This window comes from Marmota monax, unplaced genomic scaffold, assembly GCF_021218885.2.
Source record: "Marmota monax isolate L192 unplaced genomic scaffold, Marmota_monax_Labrador192_F-V1.1 WCK01_AAM20220418_F8-fsc00012, whole genome shotgun sequence".
In the NCBI taxonomy this organism is placed as follows: domain Eukaryota; kingdom Metazoa; phylum Chordata; class Mammalia; order Rodentia; family Sciuridae; genus Marmota; species Marmota monax.
Window position 1 is genome coordinate 26,172,245 of NW_026695227.1, and position 27,963 is coordinate 26,200,207.

Sequence of the window (27,963 nt, forward strand, 5' to 3'; positions counted from 1 at the left end):
TTAGCTTTAAGGGATATACTTTGAATTATGAAAGCTAACGTCTGATATTCATGTTTTATAAAAAGGCTGAGATATACCACCATTTTATTACAGTTTATAATGCTGATTCCAGGGAAAAAAATATAAAATAGTTGTTCACAAAAATATAAGTCTTTTATAATAGTCATGGCAACTAGTGGACAGATGGTAGGATTGTCTGATTGTTGACTAGGATTCCTTAGGAAAAAATATCTACATAAAAGAATCTGGGCTCATAAAAACTGCCCTGCTCGAGAACTGACTAGAGGCCCTGATTCTTGAGAGGTCCTATTCTCCACTTTGACAGATTAGGATCCTCCGTAGCTCCCTGGATGAATCACAGTATCTGCAATAGGGGCCTGGATGCATGCATCTAGCCCCAGCATTTCACAATCAAATGCTCATCCTCAAGAACAATGAGAAACTCTCTGTTCCAAGAAGTAAAACAAATTCTGCTGAGGAAGGCATTTTTCTCACTTCCAGAGAAGTGCTATTCTGTCACACCAATATCTCCCTTTCTTTTATTAAGCCCTATTCACAGGTACACAGTAAGTACAGCTGAATAAACAACAGTTGAAACCATTTCTCCAACAAAGCTATCTATTTTATGAAAATTAATGACTCAATTTAAAAGTAACCAGAGAAAGTGCCCAGCTGGAAGGATCCCAGAAAAATAAGGCATTTCTTTAAGAGGACAGATTGTCTAATCATAATAGTACCAGTGATAATAAAGGCAGCTAACATTTATTAAACATTTCTTCTAGGCTAGGAATTTTATAAGAGATAGAGTGCCCATGGCATTTACAAATAAAATAACCTTGTTTATTTTCGACATAGTGTGAAAGCTGATATCCTATTATTTTCACTTCCTGCTCTTTATCATTGTTCTCTACATCTGTGTTCCTTCTTGAGGCTCTCTGTCCTCTGTGTCCTTGCCTCCAGTATTCTCACTTCCTGTACCATTTGTATATCAGTAATTATCAGGGTACAGCATAATGAACTATCTGTCTTGTTCCCTACTTGTGACTTAGATCCATCAAGAGTTATTTTTAAACAGTTGATAATGAAGTTATTGTCCCTTCATAAAAATATTGCTAACATAAATAGAAATCATTTTTGGAAGAAGGCAGAATAAAAATAATGTTATTTCTGCCTTTCCAAAATATTATTTCGTCACATATTTTAAGCATTTAAGTACTTTATTGCCTTTCCAAATAGTGTTTCTTTAAACACTGTAAGCATTCTCTAGCATTTGATAGAGGACTTTAAAGAAACATACCACAGCTATTTGAAGAAAGTAAATGCATGGCTTGCAACTGGCTTAAAATGTTTGCTTCAGTTTCCCAATAGTAAATCATTTCTGTAACTTTCTGTATCTGAGAATAGCATCCAAGACTGTTACAGATGCTAGAATGTCCATAGTAATTAAGTGAAGGAAACTTTATATCATCATAAAATTCATCATTCTTTCTCTGTACTCAGCAAATTAGACAAGTCTGACAAACAGGACACTAATGACAACTTTTAAAAATATCAGTTGTACTGACCATATTCAAGAAAATGAAGTGACCACAATAACAACATAAAATGTAAGCACCAGGAGTATTCAATGCTGTAAAATGTTACGTACTTTCAAAAATAAAACTCCTTGGGGAACACGGGAGGAGGTTCTTCTTTTAACAACAACAACAACAAAAAAAAAAGATTAAGATTCTAGTACAATTCCTTGCTTTTGGACTTCCTATGATGTGTCACATGGACCAAAGCAAGCATCAGAAGGCACTGGGATAACTCAGCAAAAGCATACTGAGGAAGCATCTGGGAAATGTAATTTGAAGGATCCTAAGAAATCCTCTGTGCCTTTGCTAAGTCCTGAAAATTTAGCACTGAAGAACCACTCTCCCAGATTAAGCCAAGATGGGGCTTCTGATAGGAGAAAGAGAAGGGGAGAATTTATTGGGAAGTTGGGCTTATGGATAAGAGACTTATTTGTGACCGAAGGACAATAAAATAATACTGGGTACCATAAGGAATGAGAGATGATATTACTCACTATACAGGTCCTAAAGGTAATCTGTAGGAGACCAGAGATATTAAAAAACAATGTGTACATCATACAATTTTGATTGGATAACTCTAAAGCAGGAATTCTGAATCCTGGTACTGTTGACATTTTGGGTGATATAATTCTTTGTTGTTGAGGCTCTCCTGTGCCAGATGTCCTATGCACGATGATTAATGACTCATTTGAAAAACAATCAGAGGAAACTTCCCATTTGGAAGGGTCCCAGGGAAATACGTCATTTCCTAGACAGGACAGGTAAGCTAAGAAAAATATTATAGGACGTTTGGCAGCATCCCTGACCTCTGGCTATCAGATGCCAGTAGTAACACCTCCCCCACACAACTATTGTGATGACCAAAAGTATTTCCAGGCATTGTCACAGAAATTCTGGCAAGTGAGAAGGCAAAATCATCCTATTTGACCATCACTGCCCTAAAAGTCTAATTTAGTTCCTGAACTAGGTAAAATTATTTCCTATCTCTTTTACTCAGACATCCTTCCTATTCTCCTGTCCCTCCTCCAAAGAACTGTACAACAGTAGAGAGATGACAAGCAAGTCAACACAAGAATCAGAACTTCTTTTTTATTATAACAATCAGAACATGGAGCTATATTAGGAAGATCTGAAACAAATGCCTTTGCTTCCTTTGCTCAGATGTTTATTCTTTGATAATTCCAACAGTTTTGATTCCATCTTTGTTTCCTGATGTTTTATTCATTGTCCATTACATAAGACCAGTTCCAAGAAGAGACACCCAATAGGACTCAAGAAGATTTAATCAATTTGATTAATGCTTACGTAAGGGAACCAAGAAAGCCATTATTAGATAAAGTAATCAAGAAACTTACCTATGCATAAAAATTAAGTTATTATTGCAAGATCCTAAAGAATGGGATTAAAATACCTTGGCTTATATAAACCAAAACTTCCCCCCCCTCCATCTTTTCCTTTATTTTTTCTCTCCTCTTTCCCTTACTTCCTTCTCTTCCTTCCCTTTTCCCTTTCTCTTCCCTCATTTCCACTTCCCCCACCCCTTTTCTTGTAGGTGCACTCAGTCTTTCTTCTCAAGAACAGGAAAGGATGTGGGAAGGAGAGAATCCTTGAAATGTCAATAATAATAGTACCCTTGTTAGAAGGAAATTATGTTAGTGGGTTTATAAAAGTATAAACTGCTACATCCTTTGTGAAAATGGTATAACTGAGTTAATGCTGTAAATGTGTAATGATCAGAGTCCCAGAAAATGATGCTGTATATTTCTTCTACTAACTTCTAATTTAGGATTATTTTTGAGATCTGCAGGGGAAAAATTCCTCTTGGAGTTACAATAATCTATAAGACAGTCAGCTTAATTACTGAACATTATAATTGAATAATGTATTTCTACATATAAAATATAAGTCTCTTCCATTCACTTACCTTTATGATTGCCAATTACAAATGTTGAGAACTGTAAAAGCTTAGACTAAGGAGGCTTATCTGCAGGCCTACTTCACCTCTCACTAATTGTACAAATATGAGTAATGCAACAAATCTCTCTGAGGCTCAGTTTCCTTATGAAAGTTAGGGATTAGACTAGATTATCTTTAAGAATTCTTCTATCCCCAAAATCTTATGATCATTGAGAAAATCTAATCTAAATGATGTGAAATAGAGAAAAAAGTGCAATTTTACCAACTATAGAAGGTAATTACTCTGTAGCATACATAATTTGTACATCAGATCTATGACATTACACAAACAAAAAATAAGGCTTTTTATTGATCAAATATCCTAACTATAAATTATTGTGTTGGTCTTGTACATTTATTTAAATTAGAATGTGTACAATTAATTTTCAATTAGGGTAAGCAATTTTGAGAGTCTGCAGGATACAGCATTGACAGTGTCAGTTGTGTTATGGTGAAGGGCTCTTCAATATGAAAGAGTGGCAGGAATACAGAAAAGAAATGCATCTTGAACTCCAAGCCGCAATAAAAGAAAAGAAAGGAAAAATTCAGAATTCGGCCACAAACAACAGGGAAGGCCTGTGCAGTGGTGTCTTGACATTTATTTTGGACTGTCTTCAGATCCAAGTATGTAATATATGGATGTTGTTACTAAAATTTAGAAAAAAATCAATCTCAATTTTTATCAGAGAAATTAAGTCTAACTTTGGTCTTATAGGTGCTCTTAAAAGGAATAGCCTAGGTACCTTCAGGTACAAGGTAAAACCCCCATCTGAGAAGTTGCATCTTTAAGTCTTTGGTACAGACAGGCTTTAACAATTCGTGGGAGGATGGGAGCGGGGGACTCACCTTACATAAAGAAGAATTTTGACAATGCTCACCTGACTCTGGAATAAAACAAAATGCACACATATTCCCTAGGAAAAATAACTTTGGGGTATAGAAATGAAAATTTAAGAGCAAGGAAACTCTCCTCTTTAAGGGGAAGCATAGAAATAATGATGCTAGTTGGAAATGCTAGTGCCTCATTAAGGAAAAACATTCCCTATCATTGGCCAGATTTTGAAATTCTCGGCTCTGGCTCCTTAGGCATAAAACTACAGCCTGAATAACTCTTCTTAAAATTATTTCAGCTTTCCTCTGCATTCCTACCAAAGAATACTTCATTTATATCATTAGAAACCTTGGAATCCTATGGGGAAATTCACCCTAAGTGGTCAAAAATAGCAATTTTTGGAATTTTATTTGGAAGGGGGATGTGATGAGAGAGGCAAAATCCAAAGTTCAAAATTCTCTGTCATGTACTAAAGCTAAACTGTTGAATTTACTATAATTGGATTTACATTCAACAGACAGATTCAGAATAGAAATGAACCTCTTAAAAATATTCTGCCCTGGAGAAATACTCTCCATTTAACACAAGGCCAAATTATGTGATACATCTTCTTACTTAAAATCTTGAACAATCTCTTAAGAGTACAAGAAAAGCTAAAAGGATCACTAGGAAGTATAAATATATACAAGGCTTTTTAAGTCTCTAATGCCAAAAAATCAGCAGACTTCTTAGAAATGCACATTCTTATTTTTAACAAGCACATTTTGAAATATCACTTTCTAAGATACACAACAGTTTTATCTTAGTTTCTTGTTAACCATTAAATTGGAATTCAGGCTTATCAATATTATCAATATTACAGTAGACTGTGCATTATATCCTCCATTATTCTGACAGTTTTTAAAATTTATTTTTATGTTGAAAACCATCTCTTCAGTCCTTTTTCAAGACAGTATGCCACTCATTATGATTAAATTTTGTCCAAAGAAATAATGCAAAATTGCTTGAATAATTTCAAAATCTCTAGGATGAACTGGCTCAAAGGTCGGAATTTATGAATTGATTTGCATCACCATATTAAATATCTTTTCTACCTATAAGATATCTTTGCGTTTGCCTCATAAATTGGTAAGTCAGTTCTCATTATTTTTATTTCTAAAAATAATGGAGTGGCATTTCAATGAAACAAAAATAAGGAAAACTTCTTCAATGAAATACGCAACTGCACTTCTCCAAAGTGTAAAGAATGTCTTCTATACCCTCATTTTCTAGAAATCTAAGCATCTATTTCTGAAAAACATTACAATCCTCTATTCAGAAATCTAAAGGATGGAGAAGAGTTCAATGGTAGAACACTTGCCTTTCATGTACAACACTCTGAGTTGAAAAACTCAGAACAGAAAGAAAACAAATACACCCCCCCAAAGAAAAACTGTCATACAAAGGAAGTATCACATAAGTGTTTTTTCTCAGATTAGTCTTAGTAATTCACATAAAATTTGAACATAAATACTATTCATGTATAAATTTAGTACAATATTGATTTGGTTCTTTAGTTTGTCTGTCTAATAAGAAATATTAAACTTATCTAGAGCAAGCATGTATTCCTATCTTTCAAATAGATTCATAATTAACTACTAAATCAAGAAGATATGATTTTGCTTAGTATTTATGGCATACTTACCCAAAACTCAGAGTCAAAAGAATCTTTTAAAAATAAACTGAAGACACAGAAATATTCTATTTCCTAGATAGCTACCATTTACCTGTACAAGAATAATCATCAATTCTGATATATCCAGTTTTGCAGATGCACATGAAAGAACCCGGGGTGTTGACACACATGGTATTCTCACGGCAGTAGTGGCGCCCTTCAGCACACTCATCAATGTCTGTGAATAAAAAGTAGGACAGAGTCAACAGTGGCTAATATTCTAGGATTTCTTTAAGGTTTTCTTAGAGAAGGTGGGGAGAGAAAAATAGCTAATAATTGGGCAGCATTTTATAAAAGCATTCTAAATATCTTCTTTAATGAAAATATTGGATATTCAAATGACAGAAACTGTATGAGTTCTTTCTGACAGTTCCTGCTGCAGTTTCAAATAGGTCGGTCTATTTCAACTTGCATCATTCTAAATATCTTTTATAAATTTTCAGTGTAATTATCTACTTGTGTTTGATAAAATGAATCCGAAAGTATAGATTGGGGTGCCTTGGAATTTTCAATCATTGAGCCTACCATATATTATTTTTGATTCACTGGTTATTCTGTACACTTGGGGACACCATGAAAGAGGCAAATAAAACATTCACACTGTATACCAGAACTTGAATGAATTCACTTAAAGATATGAAGCCAATAACATGTAGTTTATTCAGAGATAGAGATTTATAACTACATTACTGAGTTTCTGAACAGAGATGAAATTATAATATACAGATGTGATATAGATGAGAAATTATAAAATAGATAAATAAGATAGCATATCATGTTAATAATAATTCACACATCAAGTTTTGAGTATAAAAACTTATAGATTCGAAGTTATAATAGGTATAGTACTAATTAAAGAATGTGAGTTTTGACAATAAACTGTCTTAATTTTAGAGCACTTTGCTACACGGAACATAAAGCAGTTGCTGATATTTTTTCATCATATAATATTACTTATTAAGGGTTTTAATTAATTGACCAATGTAATTCCTCTCTAGGAAGCTACTTTCTCAAATCTTTGTGATGAATCCAGTAGATAGAATTAACCTCATTTGTACATCAAAAAATTGAACAACTATGGGGAAAACCACCACTATAGGGGCCATATTATTCATATAACCCCCACTATATTCCCAGCCTGAGAGCACTAAAAGAAATAATTGACACAATGGCAGAAACCTATATATTAGACTACAGCAGTCTTTAGAGTCATCTTAGCTAACTACTTATTTCATAAATGGAAAAACTGAGGCCTAGAGAAACTCAATTTTTCCATTCCAACTTTATATCCTATGTCCTTTGTTTCTTCTTTCTTGGTGTTTTGGCCACACTGTGCGTTTCACCATTCTCTAGCTATGCTATTTCATACCTTTCATATATACTTTTGCATATGCTAATCTCTGTGCTCTTCCCTCCCTGACACCACTCCAGGAGATCTTGTCCACCACTGAATTCACCTTTTTATCTACTTCAACATCCCTCCTGTGAAAATATCACTAGTGAATTACAATGCTCCCTCTGCAGATCCTCTTTGGGACTTTGTATTTCTATTTTAGATGCATAAATTATATTTTATCAATTTTTAAGGACTCTTTTCCCCCAGTGAATCACATATTCTTCAAGGGTAGGATTTATTGACAAGTATTTTTTTCTTAACTTTGGTTATCTAGTTCATTCATCTGGGATGCTTTTTAAAAACATTAACTTCTTTTTCCTACATTTTTAATTTGTGCTTTATAGTCCAACGTATTGATGGGATTGTTGTTACATATTCATACATACATACAATATAAGAAAATAATTTGGACAATATCACTCCCCAGCATTTTCCTGCTCCTTCCCTGCCTCCCAGTCCTTGGTCCATTTTCTCTAATAATCTCCCTTTGATTTTTAGGAGATTCAGCCTCACCTTTCTTTTCTTTTTTCCTCTCTAGCTTCTACATATGAGGATAAATATAGAACCCTTAACCATTTGAGTTCTTTTTTGTTAATATGATGATTAATGATGATTAATGTGATGATCTCTAGTTTCATCCATTTTCCTGCAAATGCCATAATTTCACTTTTTTATGGCTGAATAAAGCTGCATTGTGTATATATACCATGTTCTCTTTATCAGTTCATCCAATAATGAACATTAATTTAGGCTGGTTCCACAGTTTGGCTACTGTGAATCATGCTGCTATAAACATGCTTATGTGTATAAGTAAGATGACTTTAATTCTCCAGGGTAAATGTTGAAAAGTGGTGTAGGTGAGTCATATGGTAGCTCCATTCCTAGTCTTTTGAGGAGCCTCCGTACTGATTTACATAGCAGATGTACTAATTTACAGTCCCACCATACTTTTTCTCCTCTTCCTCTCTGGCATTTATTATTATTTGTGTTCTTGGTGATAGCCATTCTGATTGGTGTAACTTGAAATCTCAGTTGTAGTTTTGATTTACATTTCCCTAATTTTTTGTCCATTTGTATTTCTTTTTTTTTAAGGAAGTGTCTGTTTAGTTCATTTGCCCATTTATTAATTTGGTTATTTGATTTTTTGGTGTAAAATTTTTTGAGCTCTTTATATATTCTAGATATTAATCATGTGTAAGAAGATGCTTTTTAAAAACATTGGTTCTTAAGTAGAAAATTTTTTTTAATTTATATGTAATCATAAAAATCCCTGGATAGCCAAAACCATCTTGAGCAAAAAGAACAATGCAGGAGGTATTATAAGATCTGAGGTCAAAACATATAACAAAGCTACACATCTAGAACAACCTAATTGTCAACAATACTGCAAACAACACACTTCAGGAAAAGAATAGTTTCTTTTTTATTTGTTTATATTTTTTAATAAATTATGCCAAGAAAACTGGGTATATTTTTTCATACAGAAGAATGAAACTAGACCCATATCTCTCACCAGTTATAAAAAGTAGAAGAAGGAAATTAGACCCATATCTCCTTCCAGTTATAAAAAAGAAACCTAAAATGTATTAAATACTTAAAGGTAAGACCTGAAACCCTAAATCTACGAGAAGAGAAAAAGGGAGAAATGCTTCATAACATTGGAATCAGCAAGAATTTTTTTTTTCTATGAAGACCCCAGTAGCATAGGAGACAGAAGCAAAAATAGAAAAGTAAAATTATGTCAAACCAGAAATCTTCTGTATGGCAAAGAAAACAATCAACAGAGTGCAGGAACAATCTACATAGAGAGAACGTATTTTCAAACTATTCAACCAACAAGGGGTTGATATCCAAAATATATAAGAAACTACAAAAGCTCAATAGCAAAAAACAAACATACAAACAAATTTAAAAAAAAAAAAACAAATAACCCAATTTAAAAATATGCAATGGATCTAAATAAACAATTCCTGAAAGAAGACAGACAAATGGTCAACAGGTAAATGGAAAAAACATGTTCAGCATTACCATAACATATTACCTCACCCCAGTAAGAATGGCTATTATCAAAAAGACTAAAGATAACAAGTGTTGGAAGGATATGGAGAAAAGGGAACTCCTGGGCACTGTTGGTGGAAATGTAAGCAGTAAAGCCATTATAGAAAATGATATGGAGGATTCTCAAAAAATTAAAAACAGAATCAAGAAAATCAAATCAGTAATATTGAAGAGATATCCTCATATTAACTCCCTTGATAACTGAATCATTATTTAGAATGCCCAAGGGAAAAAAAATCAATTTAATGTCCATCAGTTGATGAATAAAGAAAATATGGAATTTATGCAAAATTATATATATATACAATTCTGCCATATAAAGAAAGAATAAAACCCTATTATGTGCAACAAAGTAAATGAAACTGGCAATCAGTATGTTAAGTGAAATAAGCCAAGCACATGAAGACAAGTACTATCTGATCTCATTCATATGTGGAATCTTAAAAAGCTAATGTCAAAGAAGTTGAGAGTAAAATGGTGGTTATCAGAAGCTGGAAAGAGTGGACGCAGGGAAGTAAGAAAAAGTTCATCAATGGGTGTTGTTAGTCCACTTTGTGGTACTATGACAAAATACATAAGAAAATCAATTTGAAGGAGGAAAGATTTATTTTGGTTCATAGTTTCAAAGGTTACAGTTCATGGTTGAATGGCCTCATCACTATGGGCCTGCGGTGAGACAAAACATTAATGCAGGGAGCATGTGGCAGAACATGTCAGGGCAGCTGGAAAACAGAAAGAGCAAGCTAGGAATGGGTATAAAATATACCTTCAAAGGCATGCCACCAGCAACCTACCCTACTTCTTCCAAGTAAGTCCTACTTCCTATGGTTTCCACCACCTCCCAATAGAGCCACCAGCTGGAGAATAACACATAAGTCTTTAGGGGACATTTCAAATCCAAACTGAAACAAGTACTGTTACAGTTAGATAGGAGCAGGAAGTTCTTCTGTACTATTGCACAGTAGTAGATTTACTTCAGTTAACAAATGTTCAGTACAATTCAAAAAGCTATAAGACTCCAGAAGTAGCGCACACCTGTAATCCCAGCAGCTCAGGAGGCTGAAGTAGGAGGATCACAAGTTCAAAGCCAGCTTCTGCAAGTTAGCAAGGTCCTAAAGCAACTCAGTGAGACTCTGTACCTAAGGGGCAGGGAATGTGGCTCACTGGTTAAGCACCACTGGGTTAAATCCCTAGTACCAAAAAAGAAAAAAAAAAAGAAAGAAAGAAAAGGAAAAAGAAATCCATAAGAAAAGATTTTAGAACTTTTCACCTTAAAATATGATAAATGTCTATTCTGATTTAAACAGCATGCATATATCAAAACATTATTTGTTACCCATTAATATGTATAATGTTTATGTTTTTATGTATTATTTATTTATTTGGGTACCAGGAATTGAACAAAGGGCCATATCTCCCCCCCCTTTTTTTTGAATTTTGAGGCAAAAGGCAGGGTCTCATTAAGTTGCTTAGGGTCTTGCTAAATAACTGAGGCTGGCCTTGAACCCAAGTCTCTGAGATTATAGGAGTGCACCACTACAACCAGCCAAGTTAATTAATTATTTTAAAAAGCTGGTTCTTGAGGCAAAAATCCAACCCTCAACTCCTAATTCTGATTTGACTGTCTGTGATGGAACACAAGAAATGTTTTGTTTTTTTGTTTCTTTGTTTTTAAATCTTCATGAGTCTAATTCATTTTTCTGTTAAGAGCCAGGTAATAAATATTTTAGGATTTGGGCGTGAGCTTGGAAGTGTTCCAATAAAACTTTATTTACCAAAATGTGTAGTGAACAACACTTGGCTCATAGGCCACAATTTGATGCCCCTTGATCTAAAGCACAACTGCATTTAAGAAGCATTGGGTACATCACTCATTTCTATATCAATAATAACTAGTAGGGTATCTAGGGCATTATGAGGCTACAGAATGAGTGAATAAATTCTTCAAGGCTGGTTTATGAAGACTTAAGAATGGGTCTCATATTTTCTCATTTTTAAATAATACTCATCTCATGGTGCCATACTACTGCTAAATGTTCGCACTTCTCTTCGAGAAAAGTAACACATTTAATGATACCCTAAAAATCAAACAACAAGCACTCTGGAAAAAAATATGATGAAGATTCATTTGCTGGGTTTTAATATCATAATGGGAATCACAAGGGATTTTTAATGTACTCAGCTCAATTAATGGTGACTTGAACCCAGCCCCTCTGAAGAGGGTTCTGCAGAGAGGTGAAAGTTATTGAAAATCCATTGCAGAAGTCCCCTGGGTTTAAGAGTGTGAACTAGGAAGGAGGCCATCAAAGAAGTCTACCTGCACAAAGACAGAAGAACTTAACTTTGGGAAAGAAAGAGCTATGAATAAGAAACATACTCAGTGAAAATTTCTTGGTTATCAGAGGGAGGAAATGTTCTGAGCACACCACAGCATCTCTACAAATAGCAGTTCTTGGTGACAGTCCATAATTCCAGGGAGCAATAGCAAAGCAGCTTCAGAGGCCAGAGCAGAATTGTGAGTCCCAGCTGAAGCAAGCATTAATTATAGCCTTCTTCACACAAAAAACAATATTCTAGAGAAGAAGCCTATTCCCATAGGAATAATTATCAAACCTGGCAAATCAAACTTAAAATTATATGTGAAACACCCCATATCCTTTCCAAGAATATTTATGGGTTGGGAACTTTGGTGGTACTAAAGTCCTACAGGAGGAAGTGGGGTAAAGATACTATGAATTAGTATTACTTTTCTTAATGTGACCCCTTCATAGTCACAGTTGTTGGATAATTTGGTCTTCTAAATATCATCTCTTCTATTGTTCATTGTTGGGTCCACATTCCATAGAAATGGAAGACACTAATCTATACAACATGCTTTTGAAGATGCTTCCCTTTTAAGAATCATGTGGTCAGAAAAATCTCAATGTAGAGTCATAAATTTCACAAAAAGGAGCCCATTTAATATGAAAACTTTAACGAACTTCAATGATTTACACCTCATAGACATATTGGACTTATTACCAACAGATATAAAGAGGCAGCCTATCACTTGGAATGGTGTTATGAGGGAAAAGAAAATGAAATACCAAAAAGCCAAAAACAACAACAAAAAAATCATCAAACCCTGTAAACCAATTGCCTTGCTTGATTTCTTCCTATCTTCAAAGGAAGAACTCCCCAATGATCTGTAACTACGTACTACAATTGCAAAGTTACATAAATGTCATTTCCATTTACATGTACAGATACACACAAAAATGTCATGACTAAAAAGTAATCTGGTGGAAAATTATGTTCAAATTTAGTCTTGAAATTATTTTAGTTCCAAGTTATAATTTAAAAATTTAAATGAGTCAAATTCTCACAATTTCACAATTCAATTCAATCCCATATATATTTATTGGATGTTTTCTATGTTAAAAATCACTTCATTGAATTTTTAGTCATATGTTGATGGTTCTATAAGGTAGAACAACAACCATTGGGTGGGTAGTACCAGTTAATGCAGAATATTCAGAGGTGAAATGATCACATCATGAGAACTGTAATCGGTCCATATCAATTTGAATGAATTGATTGGTGGTAACTGTAGGAAAGTGAGGTGTGACTGGAGGAGGTGTGCCACTGGGCCCATGCCCTGGAAGGGCTTATTTTCCCTAAAATAACCCTTCCCCTTGCTCTCTCAATTTCTTGAACACCATGAGGTGAGAGATGGTCCTCTACCAAGTCCTCTGCCATGATGTTCTGCCTTGCCCTGGCCCAGAACAATGATGTAGGCCCACCATGGACTAAACCCCTATGAACCATGAGCCAAAGTGAACCTTTTCCTCCTCTGAGTTGTTCTTGTTGGGTAGTTTGGTCACAGAGATGAAAAGCTAATGCAGTAAATTTCTATGAAACAGAAAGAGCCGCACAAAATTGGGCTGCCAAAAGGAAGCTTTTAAAAATAAGCTGAGCATTATGGAGACTCAAGCAAAAGGGTGCATTTCTAGACCGTATGTTCCTTAATGTCCCCTCCAAAACTCAGTATAAATATTCAGGCATAGACTCTGCCTTGGATAGGCTTACAGTCCAAGAAATGAATGATCACATTTACATTATAATCATCTCATTCAGTTAGGTGCTGTCTGTTTTAAGCCAGCATTTCACAAGCTGTGTTCTAGAGAATAATACAGGTAGGAGAAGTTCATGGTTCCTGAAAACAAAGTACTCCAAGGTCAAATAAGTTTAGGATAGCTATCTTACTATGGTTCTCCTTCTATCTTATTATGTGCTCCCTTTGCCTTGTCTAAAAATTCACAAAGTATATCAGCAAATCACAAACTTTCAGATTTCTAGGTGTTTTTTAATATTAATTAATTTATTAGTATATAATGAACATGTGCTATGTTCCAAGTACTACATTAAGCAACAAAGACAAATTCTTGCTGAAGAGAATAATACATAAATGACAATGTTATGGAGTGGTACATACTATTTGATATTTAACACAGATATGCCCAAGGCGTATTGATTAGGGAACAGTGACTCTCTTTTTTAAAAAGCAGTACTTATTTATTCTGAGCACCAATTTTTTCATTTTTATTTACACATTTTTATTGGTTCATGATGATTATACATAATAGTGGGATTTGCTATATTCTCATACATGCATATGATATAACTGTACAATGCCTAATCCCCTATCAATGTAGAACATATTTAAGAATTTATATTTGGTAAATAATATATTTATATAAATATAATTTACATTTGTTAAATATTATAATAATTTTAAAATAAAATATTTGCATTAAATATTAAAATAATTTATGTTTATATTTGGTAAATATATTTACAGGAATACAACATGAGGTCCTATGCTAAGTGTCAGAAATCAAAAATTGATTGGTCAGTCAATCAATCCTATAAGAACTGATATTCAGAGGAAGGCTGATGACTATGAGTGAATACCACCATGGAAATTTCACCAGTGGGACTGGGCTTGAGGTGGATTTTGAAGAAGAGGTAGGCTTAAAGTGAAAGACTTGCACAATATTGGAGGGGCTGCCAGAGAAGAATTTCCTTCCTGTCTATGGTGTTCAAAAAAGAACTAGATATTGTAAATATTCAAGTCTAGGAAAGGCAGCAGACATAGCAAAAAAAAAAAAAAAAGAAAAGAAAAAAGAAATGTTGAGGAACAAGGTACAATCTATAAAACTTATGTAGGAAAATAATGGAAATACAGTTATGGTATAGAAGACATAATGTGGATATACTTAAATATTCAGGAAAGAACTTTCTTTCCAATGATATGAAAACATTAAAGCATTTGGGAGGGTGGTATTGACAAATACATCATACAGAAATTGGTAACATGGAACAACTAGAGAGTTGGTTAAGAGAGGTTCTACCATGGTGAGAAGCCATTTCATAAATTAAAGTCTGAGTTTTCAGACTTTTACTTTAAACCTAAAGTAACTTTCCCATATTTCATATTAGTATCTGAAAATATCTTATTATGTGTTGATATATCAGCTATTTACTCCCTTGGAATATAAGATTCAGGAGGGTATAGTTCCTGTCCAGAAAAACAACTGGCCCTGGCTAAATGTTTGTTAAATGAATCAATGAATCTTTTCATGGATTCTCCTCTGAAAGAACGAAGGAAAAAGAATCATTCATACTTCTCTGGCCTGAAGCTCATCTTGGCCATGATCCCACAATCTTCCTAATATACTGCCTAGACAGTTACCTAGACTTGGACTTTGTATACAAACAGCAAACAAGCCATCTGGGTGAAACAGTCTTGTTATGTGGAGGAACACTGCAGTGTGGAGGCTGGGGGGTGGATAAAGATTCTGGTTCTGTTTCTACTATAAGTCTAACAGATATTTCAACTCTCTGGATGTGAATTTTATCATCAAAAGACACTTTTCAAGTCAGTTCCAGCCCTCAAACTCCCTAATTCTAACAAAGAGAACATGATCTAAATAGTTGCTGATTTATCATTCTTCAGAATTTTGTGAAATACACAGCATATTCCACCAAACTAAAAAAGCAGAAATAAACTGAGTTTCTTATATTAGAACAATAACTCTTGCCCCAGGGGACTTCAAGTTGGTCTATTTTAAAAATAGGAATTTACAAATTCCCTTTTATCCTACCTGAAAGTTGAGGCTGACTCTGTAATTATTCTGAATTATAGATTTTTAGATCTGAGAGGAACATTAAAAATTATCTAACCTAATCCAAATAATTTACAAATGAAGAGACAGAGGCACAGATAAGCCAGAGAGAAATTAAAGAGGTGGAAGGGATCAGAGCACACAGCTTTTGTGAGCCACATTAAAGAATTTGGACTTTATCCTATGTGAAATGGGAGAGGTTTTTAAGAGCAGATTAATTGCATAGCATCTGTGTTTTTGGAAGAGCCCTCTAGCACAAGCTTAAGCAGTTAATGAGCGGCAGTTGTAACAAGAACAACATTTCCAGACCCTAAGTCCAAAATTAATGTTCCTTTGGCCTATGGACTCAACTACAGACTCAACTCCGAGGCATGGTTTACTAAGACACAATGTCCCCTCTTTTGTGTACTTCTGCCACACCAATGAGCTACCCCCACCTTGTATTTTGGAGGTCACTAATGCTATTTTTTAAAAAGCATAGTATATTTCTTAGGATACGGTATTTATATCAATTTTACCCTATAAAAGGATTATACTAGCACGCTAATGAACACTAATGTCTTTTTGTTTAGCCAATAAAAACCTGAAGTCATGAAGCTCAAAGGCAAGGACTACACATATTGAAGAATAATACAGATCAGTATGGGTTACTGCTAAAAGTCTTGGCTCACCAGCTGTGAAATACTGACTGGGCAAATTTGGCAACGAGATCAATAACTTAATTCACAAACAGGGAAATAAACTAAGTTCTGAGAAACGGATTCTGGAAAGAGATTTGAGAGTAACATTTGGAAAGATTAGAGTATTTTTAAAATTATAAAATTTGCAATTATAAGTAGGATACCCAGTGAAAATCAATAAAGAATAAATTAGAATGCCATTTACAAATAAGCTAACATTGAAAGGAATTGCCAGCAATCATATTTTAAAGTCAGTAAATCAATGAGTTTGTTTACTACAGATTAACTTTTAGGTATTAAAAATTATATTCACCTGAATGGATAATTGAAATGTATAGCTGAAACATGGTTTCCTTTTCCATCTCAAAATAATGGTCACAAATTTGCTTCATTAATTTTTCATACTAATTCAGAAGAATGAAAGCTATAGTATTATATTACCTTTCTTACTTCTCTTACTAGAATATATTGAATATATTAATCTTAACTTTGGAACTCCTGACTCCCGAATTACAAAGAGGAAAAAAAAAAAAGGTTGAGACAATCAGTAGGAAAATTTGAGACAGAGATGAAAAAAAAAAGGTTGAGACAATCGGTAGGAAAATTTGAGACAGGGTTAATCATAAAATAACACTGATGGAGAAAGATGAGAGAACTTGAAATAGAAGAACTGAAAAGAAGAAATGTGTGTGTTGTTTATTCTTATAATATTTTTCTGAATTCCTATTATGTCAAAGTACTACCTTAGATATCAGCAGCATGGTCTTGAATATGACAAATTCAGTATGTGACCCTGCTATATCTTACTTGGTCTTTCTGACAAAAGAGACAAATAATAATAAAAACAGTAATGAGAATTTGATTAAGGATAACAAAGTACTAAAAAGAAGAAGAGTTATCTAGGTAGGATAGTAAAGAAGAGAACATTTCAAACAGGGGGACTATTTGCTAATGCTGAAAATTGAGAGGATTTGCTAAATTTGAAAAAGAATAAAATATTAAATGTGGCTAATGAAGTAAGAAGGAGCTACTTTGTGTGGAGGTCTTTCAAACTATGTGGGCATCTGACATGATCCTTCAACCACTTATGATTCATTGAAGTTTCACTAATTGATTTTTTGTATATAATATCATTTTAACATGATATAAAATTTAAAAAATCTAATAGACTGTACAATGAAAGTAAATCTGATTTTCACTTAGTTCTCACACTTTCAATCCCCGAGACAAACACTGTTATCAATTTCTTGTGCAACCTTCCAGATCAGATACAGCATGTGTCTTTATAAGCACATGCATAGTGATGTGTGTGTGTGTGTGTGTGTGTGTGTGCGCATGCACGCGCATGCTTTTCCTCTGAAAAAGCACAGGAGGGGGATAAGATTACATTAATTGCTAAGCTTTTTACCTGCAGGGTAGAGAATGGATTAGAGATGAGTAAAGTGGAAGCCAGGAAGAAGTTCACTTAGTTTCAGTCCTGGTGTCTTTCACAGTATAAATGGAGGCAGTGTGGCAGATTAAAAACAATACATGGAATATAAAATGCATGCATTCTGGAGGTGACTGGATGCTTGGAGATTAGGGAGAGAATCTCTCAAGGATAATATTCTCCTTTTTCACCTGGAAAACCGAGGGGCTCTGTGCTGGATAGAACTGGAGGAATGTATCTGGATTACAGAAAAGTATGTTTCCAATAGGATGAATTTTAAGGGGTTTATGGCATATTCAAGTGGAAACACTTAAGAGCCTGTAAGACATGGGTCTAGAGCTCACTCAAGAGACAGAACCACACTGGTGATCAAGAATTGGGAGTCATAAACAAAGAGAAGGTAATTAAACCCATGGTGTTATATAGCATCACTTATGGAGAGGGCAAAAAGTGAGGGAAAAATTAAAATAAAGCCCTGGGGAAGCTGATCTTTTAAGGAGCAAATAAAAAAAAGAGACTGAGAAATATTGCTTAGAGAGATAACAGCAAAACTATGAGTGCTAGAGAAAGATGAATTCCAAACTAATGGTCAACCATCACCTTTTGAAAACAATTTCTATATTTGGTGAAATCCCTATCTCCCTAAGATAAAAGTCTCAGCTCAAATTTTTTGTATCTTTAGAGGCTGGCATATGGGAAGACTATGACCTAGGATTGCTAACTAGGGGCATTTAGCAGCAATTTAATTGAGAAGAGAACTTTATGACTAAGCAAGTCTGTGATATCTTCTAGCAAGAATGGTGGAGAAGACATTCACCGCTTAGAGAGGTAGCAGCAGATTCTGCAGTCCATCCCTGATGTCATCAGAGAGCCGCCCAAAATACCTACGTGAAATTTCAGTGTTGACACAAAGAGGCAGATGAGATAGGTGTTGTCCTTGCTGAATATCATCTAAAGTTCTCCTTCTACTTACATTGTAAGCTGCCTAACCTTCTGCAATATATTCCTATTATATTTAAACTATCAGACTGGACTAGATCCTTTGCAACTCAGAACTCAGATCCATATAGTACAGTATCATCAAGAAAAGGTAAGTAAATATTTGAAGGAGGGAGTAATCAATACAATTAATTGCTGCTTAGAGGTCCAAAAGGTACACACTGAAAGATATCTGGACTAACAATATAGAAGTTATCAAGGAAGCTGCTGAGAGTACTTCAAAAGAGATATGAGATGAAAAATATAGCTGAAGCAGGTGGAGTGTCTGATACAAGAAATTGAGACAGAATAGATCATGACTTTACAAATTTTAGCTAAAAAGGGGAGAAGGAGCAATATGAAAAAGAAATGTTGTGGACTAATTGAGAAATGAAGCATATTTAAATGCTGATGGGAAGAAGAAAACAGAAGTTGAACACTAAATTTTAAATGGATAATGGATAGAGCAAGTTTCCTCTGGAAGAGATGAGGTTCAGTACTCAGATGAGCCAATCACTCGTGGCAGTGGGGGTTTCTACTCCACACATACAGGTAAATCATGTGGACTTATGAAATGATAGCAGGAGACTGAGCAAGTTATTATCATTTCTGTTTTGTTGGTAAAGAAGTTATCTGCTGAATGTAAGAGAACAGGTAGAGTCAAAGGTTCTCTGAGAATGATAAAGTTTTAAAGTAACCTTCATAGGAAATGAGGTGAAACTGAGCTTGGATGTACAATAAAATGAACAAGCTAAGTACAGGGTCCTGCCAAAATAAGACAGTATGTAATACACTTGTGTGGACCACCTCTGACATGTTTATAACATTTTGCTTTCTATAGTGCATGTTAAATGCATTATATTTTAGCATTCATAATAACCCTGTGAACTAGGGAGAACAGATAGTTATGGCAGTCAAGTTATCGTGGTGAAGTTAAGAATTTGTTTTCCCAAATGTCATTTATAAGTAAATGACTGGTAAATTTAGAGTGGAATCAGTCCTGATTACCCACTGTTCCTCCACAATCTGGTCCCTGTCTTTCAGTTTAATCTATTAACACTCTTGGACAAAAACTTCCTCCTATCCCCCCAAAACTCCAAAACACATTTCATTTTTTTTCCTCTGCTTACTCCTTTCTGCCAATGTAAATTGGATTCATATTTCAAGGCCAAGATGAAGGCCAGTTCCTCCACAGTAGCTTCCCTATCCTCTTTATCCATAGGGAGCCCATCTGTCTCTACTTCTGCACTTTTGGTCTGTGCTTATTCAGGGCTGGATAGTAGCTGTCTTGGCTGAATCCAACTTGTTCAAAATTAAGGAACAGACAGACTCATTTGAATGATTGCCTTGTCATGCTGAATTTGAAAATTCATCAGGTTGAATAGCATTCTTTCCAAGAAGGCAGATTATTATTTTTAAATATTAAAAACTAATTTAACAGAAATAAAATTTATTTTGCCAGAAAACAAAGATTTCAGTCATAACAGTATTCAAATTGCTACCCATTCAGAGTTATTAGATTAATCTAAACATTACATCAGTGCTTTCATGAAAAATGTGGAGCTACTCCAATTCCCAATTGCTCGTTTCTACATAAATCACAGATGAAATTGCATTGCTAAATTTGACAATCTTAATTAATGTTTAATGCTGATTAGGAAGTTTTTAAGACCTCACAATTTGCTATACAAAAACATATATGTTCTGTAATTCCAAGACCATTTTTTCACTATCACATTTCTATTTAAGGTATGCACCAACTTAAAAAAAAAAAAAAACTATTTTGGGAGCATTTTCTTTATATTGAAGGAAAATTACTTGGAGAATATTTAAAATGGAATGAAAGCTGGTTTTGAATGTGAACTAAAAATGAATATCTTCTTATGTATTATTAAAATCCCAGAGATCTATTTTTATATCATACTCAATAAATAAGAGACACAATTCAAACCATAATGTCCTTGCCTCTTCAACAACACTTTGTGTTCATTAAAAGAACATGGATTTCCTCACTGCCCTTGGGTAAAAACACATAGGGCTGTTTTTTGCTATAGAAGTTATTTGCCCACATGAGCAAGGTTCTTATCTAGTACATAACTCAAATCTCCCATTCTTCTTTGTCACATTTCTCTAACTCATACTTGCTCCCCACAAACCACTGGTATCCTTCTCTCTTAAAAATGTGTTCTATTTATATTTATTACATTAATAATGAAACTAACATTTACTCCAATGTTTATTTCATTGACCAGGTCATTTATTTTTTCTTCACAGCATCACGTTTTCATAAAAGGTCTCAAATATTATCTCAGGACCATTGAATCAAAGTTATATTTGTTTTATTTGTGCAATTCTTGCATATTTTTAGTTACACAATTTTTCTTTAATTAATCACACCAATTTTCATCTCCTATCTTCAAACCATTTTTTTCAGATGACTTAATGCATATGACAATTTTTCTACATAGTAAAGTTTGTTCTTCTTTTTGAAAACTAATGAACAGGTGAAGAAAGGAAGAATTGTGAAAACAACACTAGTGTTTCATCTCCAGCAACAAATTATTAATTAACTTTGACTTGGAGGAAAGATAAAGCTGGTATTTATAATTTAATCTCTATGTATATCTGAACTTAAACTTAATGGAGTTGCAAAAAGAATTTTCCTATCAAATGAATTTTTAAAAAATGTTAATCATTGATGTCTTAGATTTCACTTCAAATGAATTCCTTTCCAGGAAAAGTTTCTCTAATGGAAAAATGATAATAAGCGACTGCCTCATGTAAGACACCTGCAACTGATCTGGTTATAATGAATTGGTTAATTCTACCCAGATGTCTTCTCTTTAATATTAATAAATAACTACATGCATAGGTAATTATCAAGCATTTGAACCTGCTATTCATTTATATAAAGAAACATGGATTCCCATGGTTACATTTAAAGATATAATATAACTGTCAACATGAGAACAAATTCTACATTCTCTGTAGTCAAAAACTGGTTAGAATATTACTTAGACCAGAAAGAAATTTGGCAAGAAGTAGTTTGGTTCTGGAAATAATCCATGGTGACTTTATACTGAAGTACTAAAGATCTTATTAAAATTACCTTCATATGTAAGACAACATCATCACACAAAATCTAAGAATACTGTTGCCTGAAATTTCAAAACACTAATGTTATAATATTTTAGTTCCAAAAAATAAAATTATATTGCATAAGCTGACAGACACACTGGCAGTAATAAATATATGTGAAAACATAAGTATAATAACAAAATTTTACCAAGGATTTATTTTTTCTGGAAAGCATTTTATACACTTAATCTTATTTAATTTTGCTTACCTAACAACCTCATGAGACTAATTCCCCTCATCAACAAATGAAGAGACTAAGTCTTAGAAATGTGAAGTAATCTACACAAGTTCCACAGTTAGTAAAGAGCAGAGTCAAGAATTAAATAAAAGTCTTCGTGCTAGGCCATACTTGTGTTTATTCTGCTATTCAGTTTGACATTGTGTGTTCATAGCAATTTCAACCTTGCTAGAAACAGCACTGGTAGTTCCTGCAGGCCAGGCCAGCCTTGGCCATTGTTTCATCCCACAGTAACCCATGAAAGAATGCAGTTTGGTTTCCCAGCCAGCTGGGGGGTGGTGCAGGCCAAGCTCCTCTGAATCACAGCACCTCGCTCATCCCCATCACACAGTTGTATCCTTGTTTAATAAAGGTTTTATTACCACCCATCATCCTATTTTTCCTATTTGTGTCCTAATCTCTTTTGCAACAAAATGTAGGTGCAGGACCCTCATTAGGAACTCCATTGGAAGAGTTAGTCTTTGGTTTTTCAGAATCTGATGGTAGGTTCCTATGTGTTGTGTTATACTAACGATTTTTTAATTGTCTTCTTATTTTTTAATATTATATATTTAAAAGGCAGTATCTTTTGTGCTGTGAATTTGCAGGAGAATGTGCATAATGCATTTTTTTTTTACTTCTGTTGGTGTGTATTGTATATAGTCTATGTTTTTCTCATGATGAAACAAACCTTTTCTTTATTAAAAAAAATAAAATATCCAAGTCTTCTTGCTCAATATTCTTTTTATAATATCAGGACTGTGCCCATTTGTCAAAAATAAAAACAGATTTTTATTTGATCTGTATGGATACTTTTCCTCACTTGTCTATTAAATTCCAATATTACTTCTGACATATTTTAAAAATATAATTACACATGGTTCTATGTATAAATCTTCAATGTACCTATGCTGCTACTAGAATGACTCTTTATGTACAAGAAATGTGTATAAAATAAGTTATTTCATCTGATTTAATCTTTAGTAATAATACAATTGACCACTAAAGGGTGATTATTATAAATATTTGTTTAACAAAAATAGGTGGTAAATACTTCTATAATACGGTAAAGAAAATCAAAGATAAGCACTGTGGTAAGAACAGTTAACCAGATAAAACTCAAAAGCATACCAGACATTCAATAATGTTATAGGCTCTGTATTCAAATCTCCCTGGTTGCTAATGAATCTGATGATTCCCTTCAACATCTTCCCAGTTACTTCTGACTAAACCCTAGGTGTTCCTATGAGTTCAGGAATAAATCAACACATATAATCACTATAATTACCTTATCCCTGAGCATCCTATGAACTATTTCCATGTCCTCATGGTCTTTTCCAAAACTCGCACATGTTCCTGAATCTCTATTTAGCCCCTTTGACAGAAAATGTCCGCCCTACAGCTACAAAACCCTGGAGACACCATGCAGAGTCTTTAACCTTCACAGGCATGTGCAGAGCATTCAAAAAATCTTCTACCTAATTTTGTTTTGTTCTTTGAACTGAAAGTCCAAAAGTAATCTAAATTCCTAATAAATGTAAGTTTTCCCTCTTCATCACCCATTTTGTCTCCTCCATTACAGAATATTCAAACTTGACCTAAGGACCAGGCAGCTCTTCCATCATTATATCTAAGCCTTCCTTCATCTTTCTTGACATAAAACCAAAAGCCCTCAAGAAAGTCAAATAATATAAACAGCAGGGAACATATATAAATCCATAATCCTTTTCCTTATATAATTTAAATTAGTGATCATCAACCAGGAGTAGTTTTGCCTTCTAGGGGGAAATCTGGCAATATTTGGTTATCACAACTGGGACTACAGGTGAGCACAGGTGTGTTACTGACACAGAGGTAATATAAATATCCTACAATGCATACAACAGCCTCCTACAACAAAGAATTACCTGTTCCAAAAAGGCAATAATGCAAGTGTGAGAAACCCTAATTGGAACTAAAACCACTCTGACACACAGGCATATATGGCCACAGGCTGAATAATTCAGCTTTTTAGGCAAGACTGTATTAACTGAAGACTCAAAAATAATGATATTTTAAAATTCATCCTTAGAAGGACATCAATCTAGAACTAACAGAATAGTCTTTTTCGAAATTTAATGAGGATAAGAGTTGACTAGGAAGCCTGTAAAACTTTTGAAACCCAATCCTGACTAACTTAATAAGGAGAATTAATGTTGGGTCCAGGAATATATATTTTTTCACATTTGTCTTGGTGCATTATAATTGTACATAATGATGAGATTTGTTGTTACATATTCATACATACACACAATATAACAATACAATTTGGCCAATATCACTCTATGGCACGTTCCCCCTCTCCTCCACCTCCTACTTCATGTTTTTTTTTCCTCTACTGATCTCTCTTTGATTTTCATGAGATCCCCCCACTCCTTTTCCTTTTTTTTTCTCTAGCTTCCACATATTAGAGAAAACATACAACCTTTAACTTTCTAAGTTTAGCTTATTTCATTTAACATAATGATCTCTAGTTCCATCCATTTTCCTGCAAATGACAACTCCATCTTTATTTATGGCTGAATAAAACTCCATTTGATATACATACAACATTTACTTTATCCATTCATCCACTGATGGACACCTAGGCTGGTTTCATAATTTGGCTATTGTGAATTGTGCTGCTATAAAACATGAATATGCATATGTCACTATGATAACTTGAATTCTTTTTTTAGAGAGAGAAATTTTTAATATTTATTTTTTAGTTTTCAGTGGACACAACATCTTTATTTTATTTTTATGTGGTGCTGAGGATCAAACCCAGAGCCCCGCGCATGTCAGGCGAGCATGCTACCACTTGAGCCACATCCCCAGCCCAATGACTTTAATTCTTTAGGATAAAAACCAAGGAGTGGTATAGTGGGGTCATGTGGCAGTTCCATGCCTAGTCTTCTGAGGAACTTCCATACTGATTTCCATAGCAGTTTCACTGATTTACAATCCCACCACTAATGTAAAAGTGTTCCCTTTTTCTCCATATCGTCCCCAGCATTTATTATTATTTTGATGACTGCCAAGGAATATGCATTTTTTTATTATTAGTTGTTCAAAACATTACATAGCTATTGACATATAATATTTCATACATTTGATTCAAGTGGGTTATGAACTCCCATTTTTTACCCCGTATACAGATTGCAGAATCACATCGGTTACACATCCACGTTTTTACATACTGCCATAATAGTGTCTGTTGTATTCTGTTGCCTTTCCTATCCTCTACCATCCCCCCTCCCCTCCCCAAGCTTCTCATCCTGTTTCATCATCACTTTATGTCTCCTCTGCTATATAACTTTCAAATTAGACTCAAGGAGCAGGCAGCCCTTATATGATCATAACTAAGTCTTCCTTCACCCTATTGTATTACAAAGAAATGCCATTTGAACTATCCTCAAAAAAACAATATTAGGAAACCAAACTGTATACTAATGGAAATAAACTGAGAATGTGAACCAAAAAATCCTCTTCTTTTGCGCATATTGATGAAAAGTGTTAGTGTTCAAATTATTAGAATGATATATTAATAAACTCTATGCCTTAAATCAACACTTTTCAAAATTTTGTATGCATGAGAATGCAGGTCCTTATTCAGTAGGTCTGAGATAAAGTATAGGATTCTGCATTTCTAACAAGTTGCCAGGTATTGGATCACATTGCTGGCCCTGGGACCATACAGTGAGAAGGTTAAAAAAGGAAGAAAAGAAGATAAAACATAAATTAAAATAAAAACTGCCAAAAAGTATAAAAACAGAGCTGTTTATTTTAATAAAGCATAAACCATCAATCACAATTTTCATTTCAATTTGCACCAGCCAAATGGGCATAGACTTTACATTATCTCAACTAAAGAGTTAGCTCCATGGCAGTATGGACTTAGTAGGGTTTTCTCGTGGCTATATGGTTAGCACCCATTAAATATATGCCTGGCATAGAATGTGTGTTCAAAAAACAAACAAAAAACCCCAAACCAATACTGTGAATAAATGAATGCCGAACAATGTCCAATGACAGAAGTCAATCATAAATTAAATTTCTAAGTACCTATAAATCAACCACAGAGAGAACAATGTGTTTATTTAACATACAGATTTATGACTAAATGATGATGAAAGTTATTATTTGTCCTCTATGCAGCATCCAAAGTAATCATGAACTCCATTACATGTGAATAAGAGTATTTTAGAGTAAGAGACATTCTTGGGTGAGGGGCATATCAGCTGACCATGAAAGTCACACAACCATGGTGTGTTGTTTAAAAAGGATAGTATAAGGGTGGCACTGATTATTTCTCCAACTTTTTTTCCATTAGAAACCATGCCTAAGAAGAAACTCAGAAAAGTTTCATCTTTATTGGCTTTGATTTTAAAATGTAAAAGTCTTCCTTTCATACAGAGGATACTCTTGTTTTGAATTTAAAAAAAAAAAAAACCTTTTGATTTGAACATCTTACTGGTATTTACATTTACAAATGAATAGAAAGTTCTTTTGAGTCAGAGAAAATTGAAGATAACTACAGTGAATGATAAAGAAGCTGAGAAGAATTGCTAAGGTTCAAATTCAGATGTGTCAATTGGTAGGAATTTTCAGAACTACTGTACAAAATTTAATTAGAGAAGGAATGAGTTTCATTTAAAAAATTAACTATTTTTAGCATTGAAAACATGTTCCTTGAGGCCTAAAAGTACTTCAATATTTCCATATAATATATAAATCCTGAAAACTATTTTTTGTGGCAATTTTTGGAGAGATAGATGATGCCATTAAAAGGCCAATTCATATATTTGGAAACATCAGATATGCATTTCCTTCTATCTTTTTCTTAATTTAAAATTATAGAAGTTTAAAATTGTAACTGTGATGGTTAATTTTTGTGTGACAATTTGACTGGGCCTTGAATGACCAGACATTTGGTCCAAAATTATTCTGGTATGTCTGTCAGAGTGTGTTTGGATGAGAGTAACATTTCAATCTGTAGTCTGAGTAGACATAATCACTCTCCTTGATGCAGATGGGCCTCAGCCAATCAACTGAACAGAATGGAACCAATTCAGAAAATGGGAAATTTGCCTGACTTAGGGCACCAAACCTTTCTAGCCCTCAGAACCACTGGTTCTCAGGTCTTTGGAATAGAGAGTGAAACCACACTATTGGGTCCCCTAATTTTCAACTTGCCAGTGCAGACCATGGGAATTCTTAGTCTTCACAATCATGTAAGCCAATTCCCTATAATAAGAAATCATATTGATTCTGTTTTCTGAAGAATCCTGACTAATTATATACTTGCAATTTTATTTTATTTAAGAAACTCTATTAAAACACACCACAAAGAATGCATCAGTAGCTATATTTCTGAAAGCTATATTGTCTGCCAGAATTCTCTAATTAATCCCTGAGGGCTCAGTTTTCTAGATTATTTATCTCAGCTCTGTTAGCAGGCCTTCTATTAACTCCAGTGGTGACTCAAGTGCTGGGTTTGCAATGAATGACTTCAGCTCATTCTACAACTTTCTCTTCATATCATCTGGAGCAACCTTATGACACTATCACTCTCAGATTGCCTCTGTATTTCATAGTTAATGATATGCAGATATTAGTTATATCAGGAATTTATTACTAAATTAATTGTGAGGTGGTAAACAGCTGAGATAGAAAGGGAACAGGGCAGGGGCAAGAAGAAAGGATAAGAGAAGGATGGAAGAAAGGAAATCAGAGAAAGAAAGGACAGAAGAGGAGGGAGGAAGGTCACATGAACTCCACTCATGACAGTATATATCTCTAA

At 34.1% G+C, this 27,963-nt stretch overlaps 1 protein-coding gene across 1 annotated transcript in view; it reads right to left on the reverse strand.

Moving 5' to 3' along the window:
* The window catches only part of Nell2 (neural EGFL like 2), a 377,837-nt gene that overhangs the window by 143,740 nt on the left and 206,134 nt on the right, over positions 1 to 27,963 (reverse strand). The window contains exon 14 of the mRNA XM_046435982.2: positions 6,132 to 6,257. Coding sequence (XP_046291938.1) covers positions 6,132 to 6,257 — 126 coding nt within the window. The remainder of the gene's footprint in view (positions 1 to 6,131; positions 6,258 to 27,963) is intronic.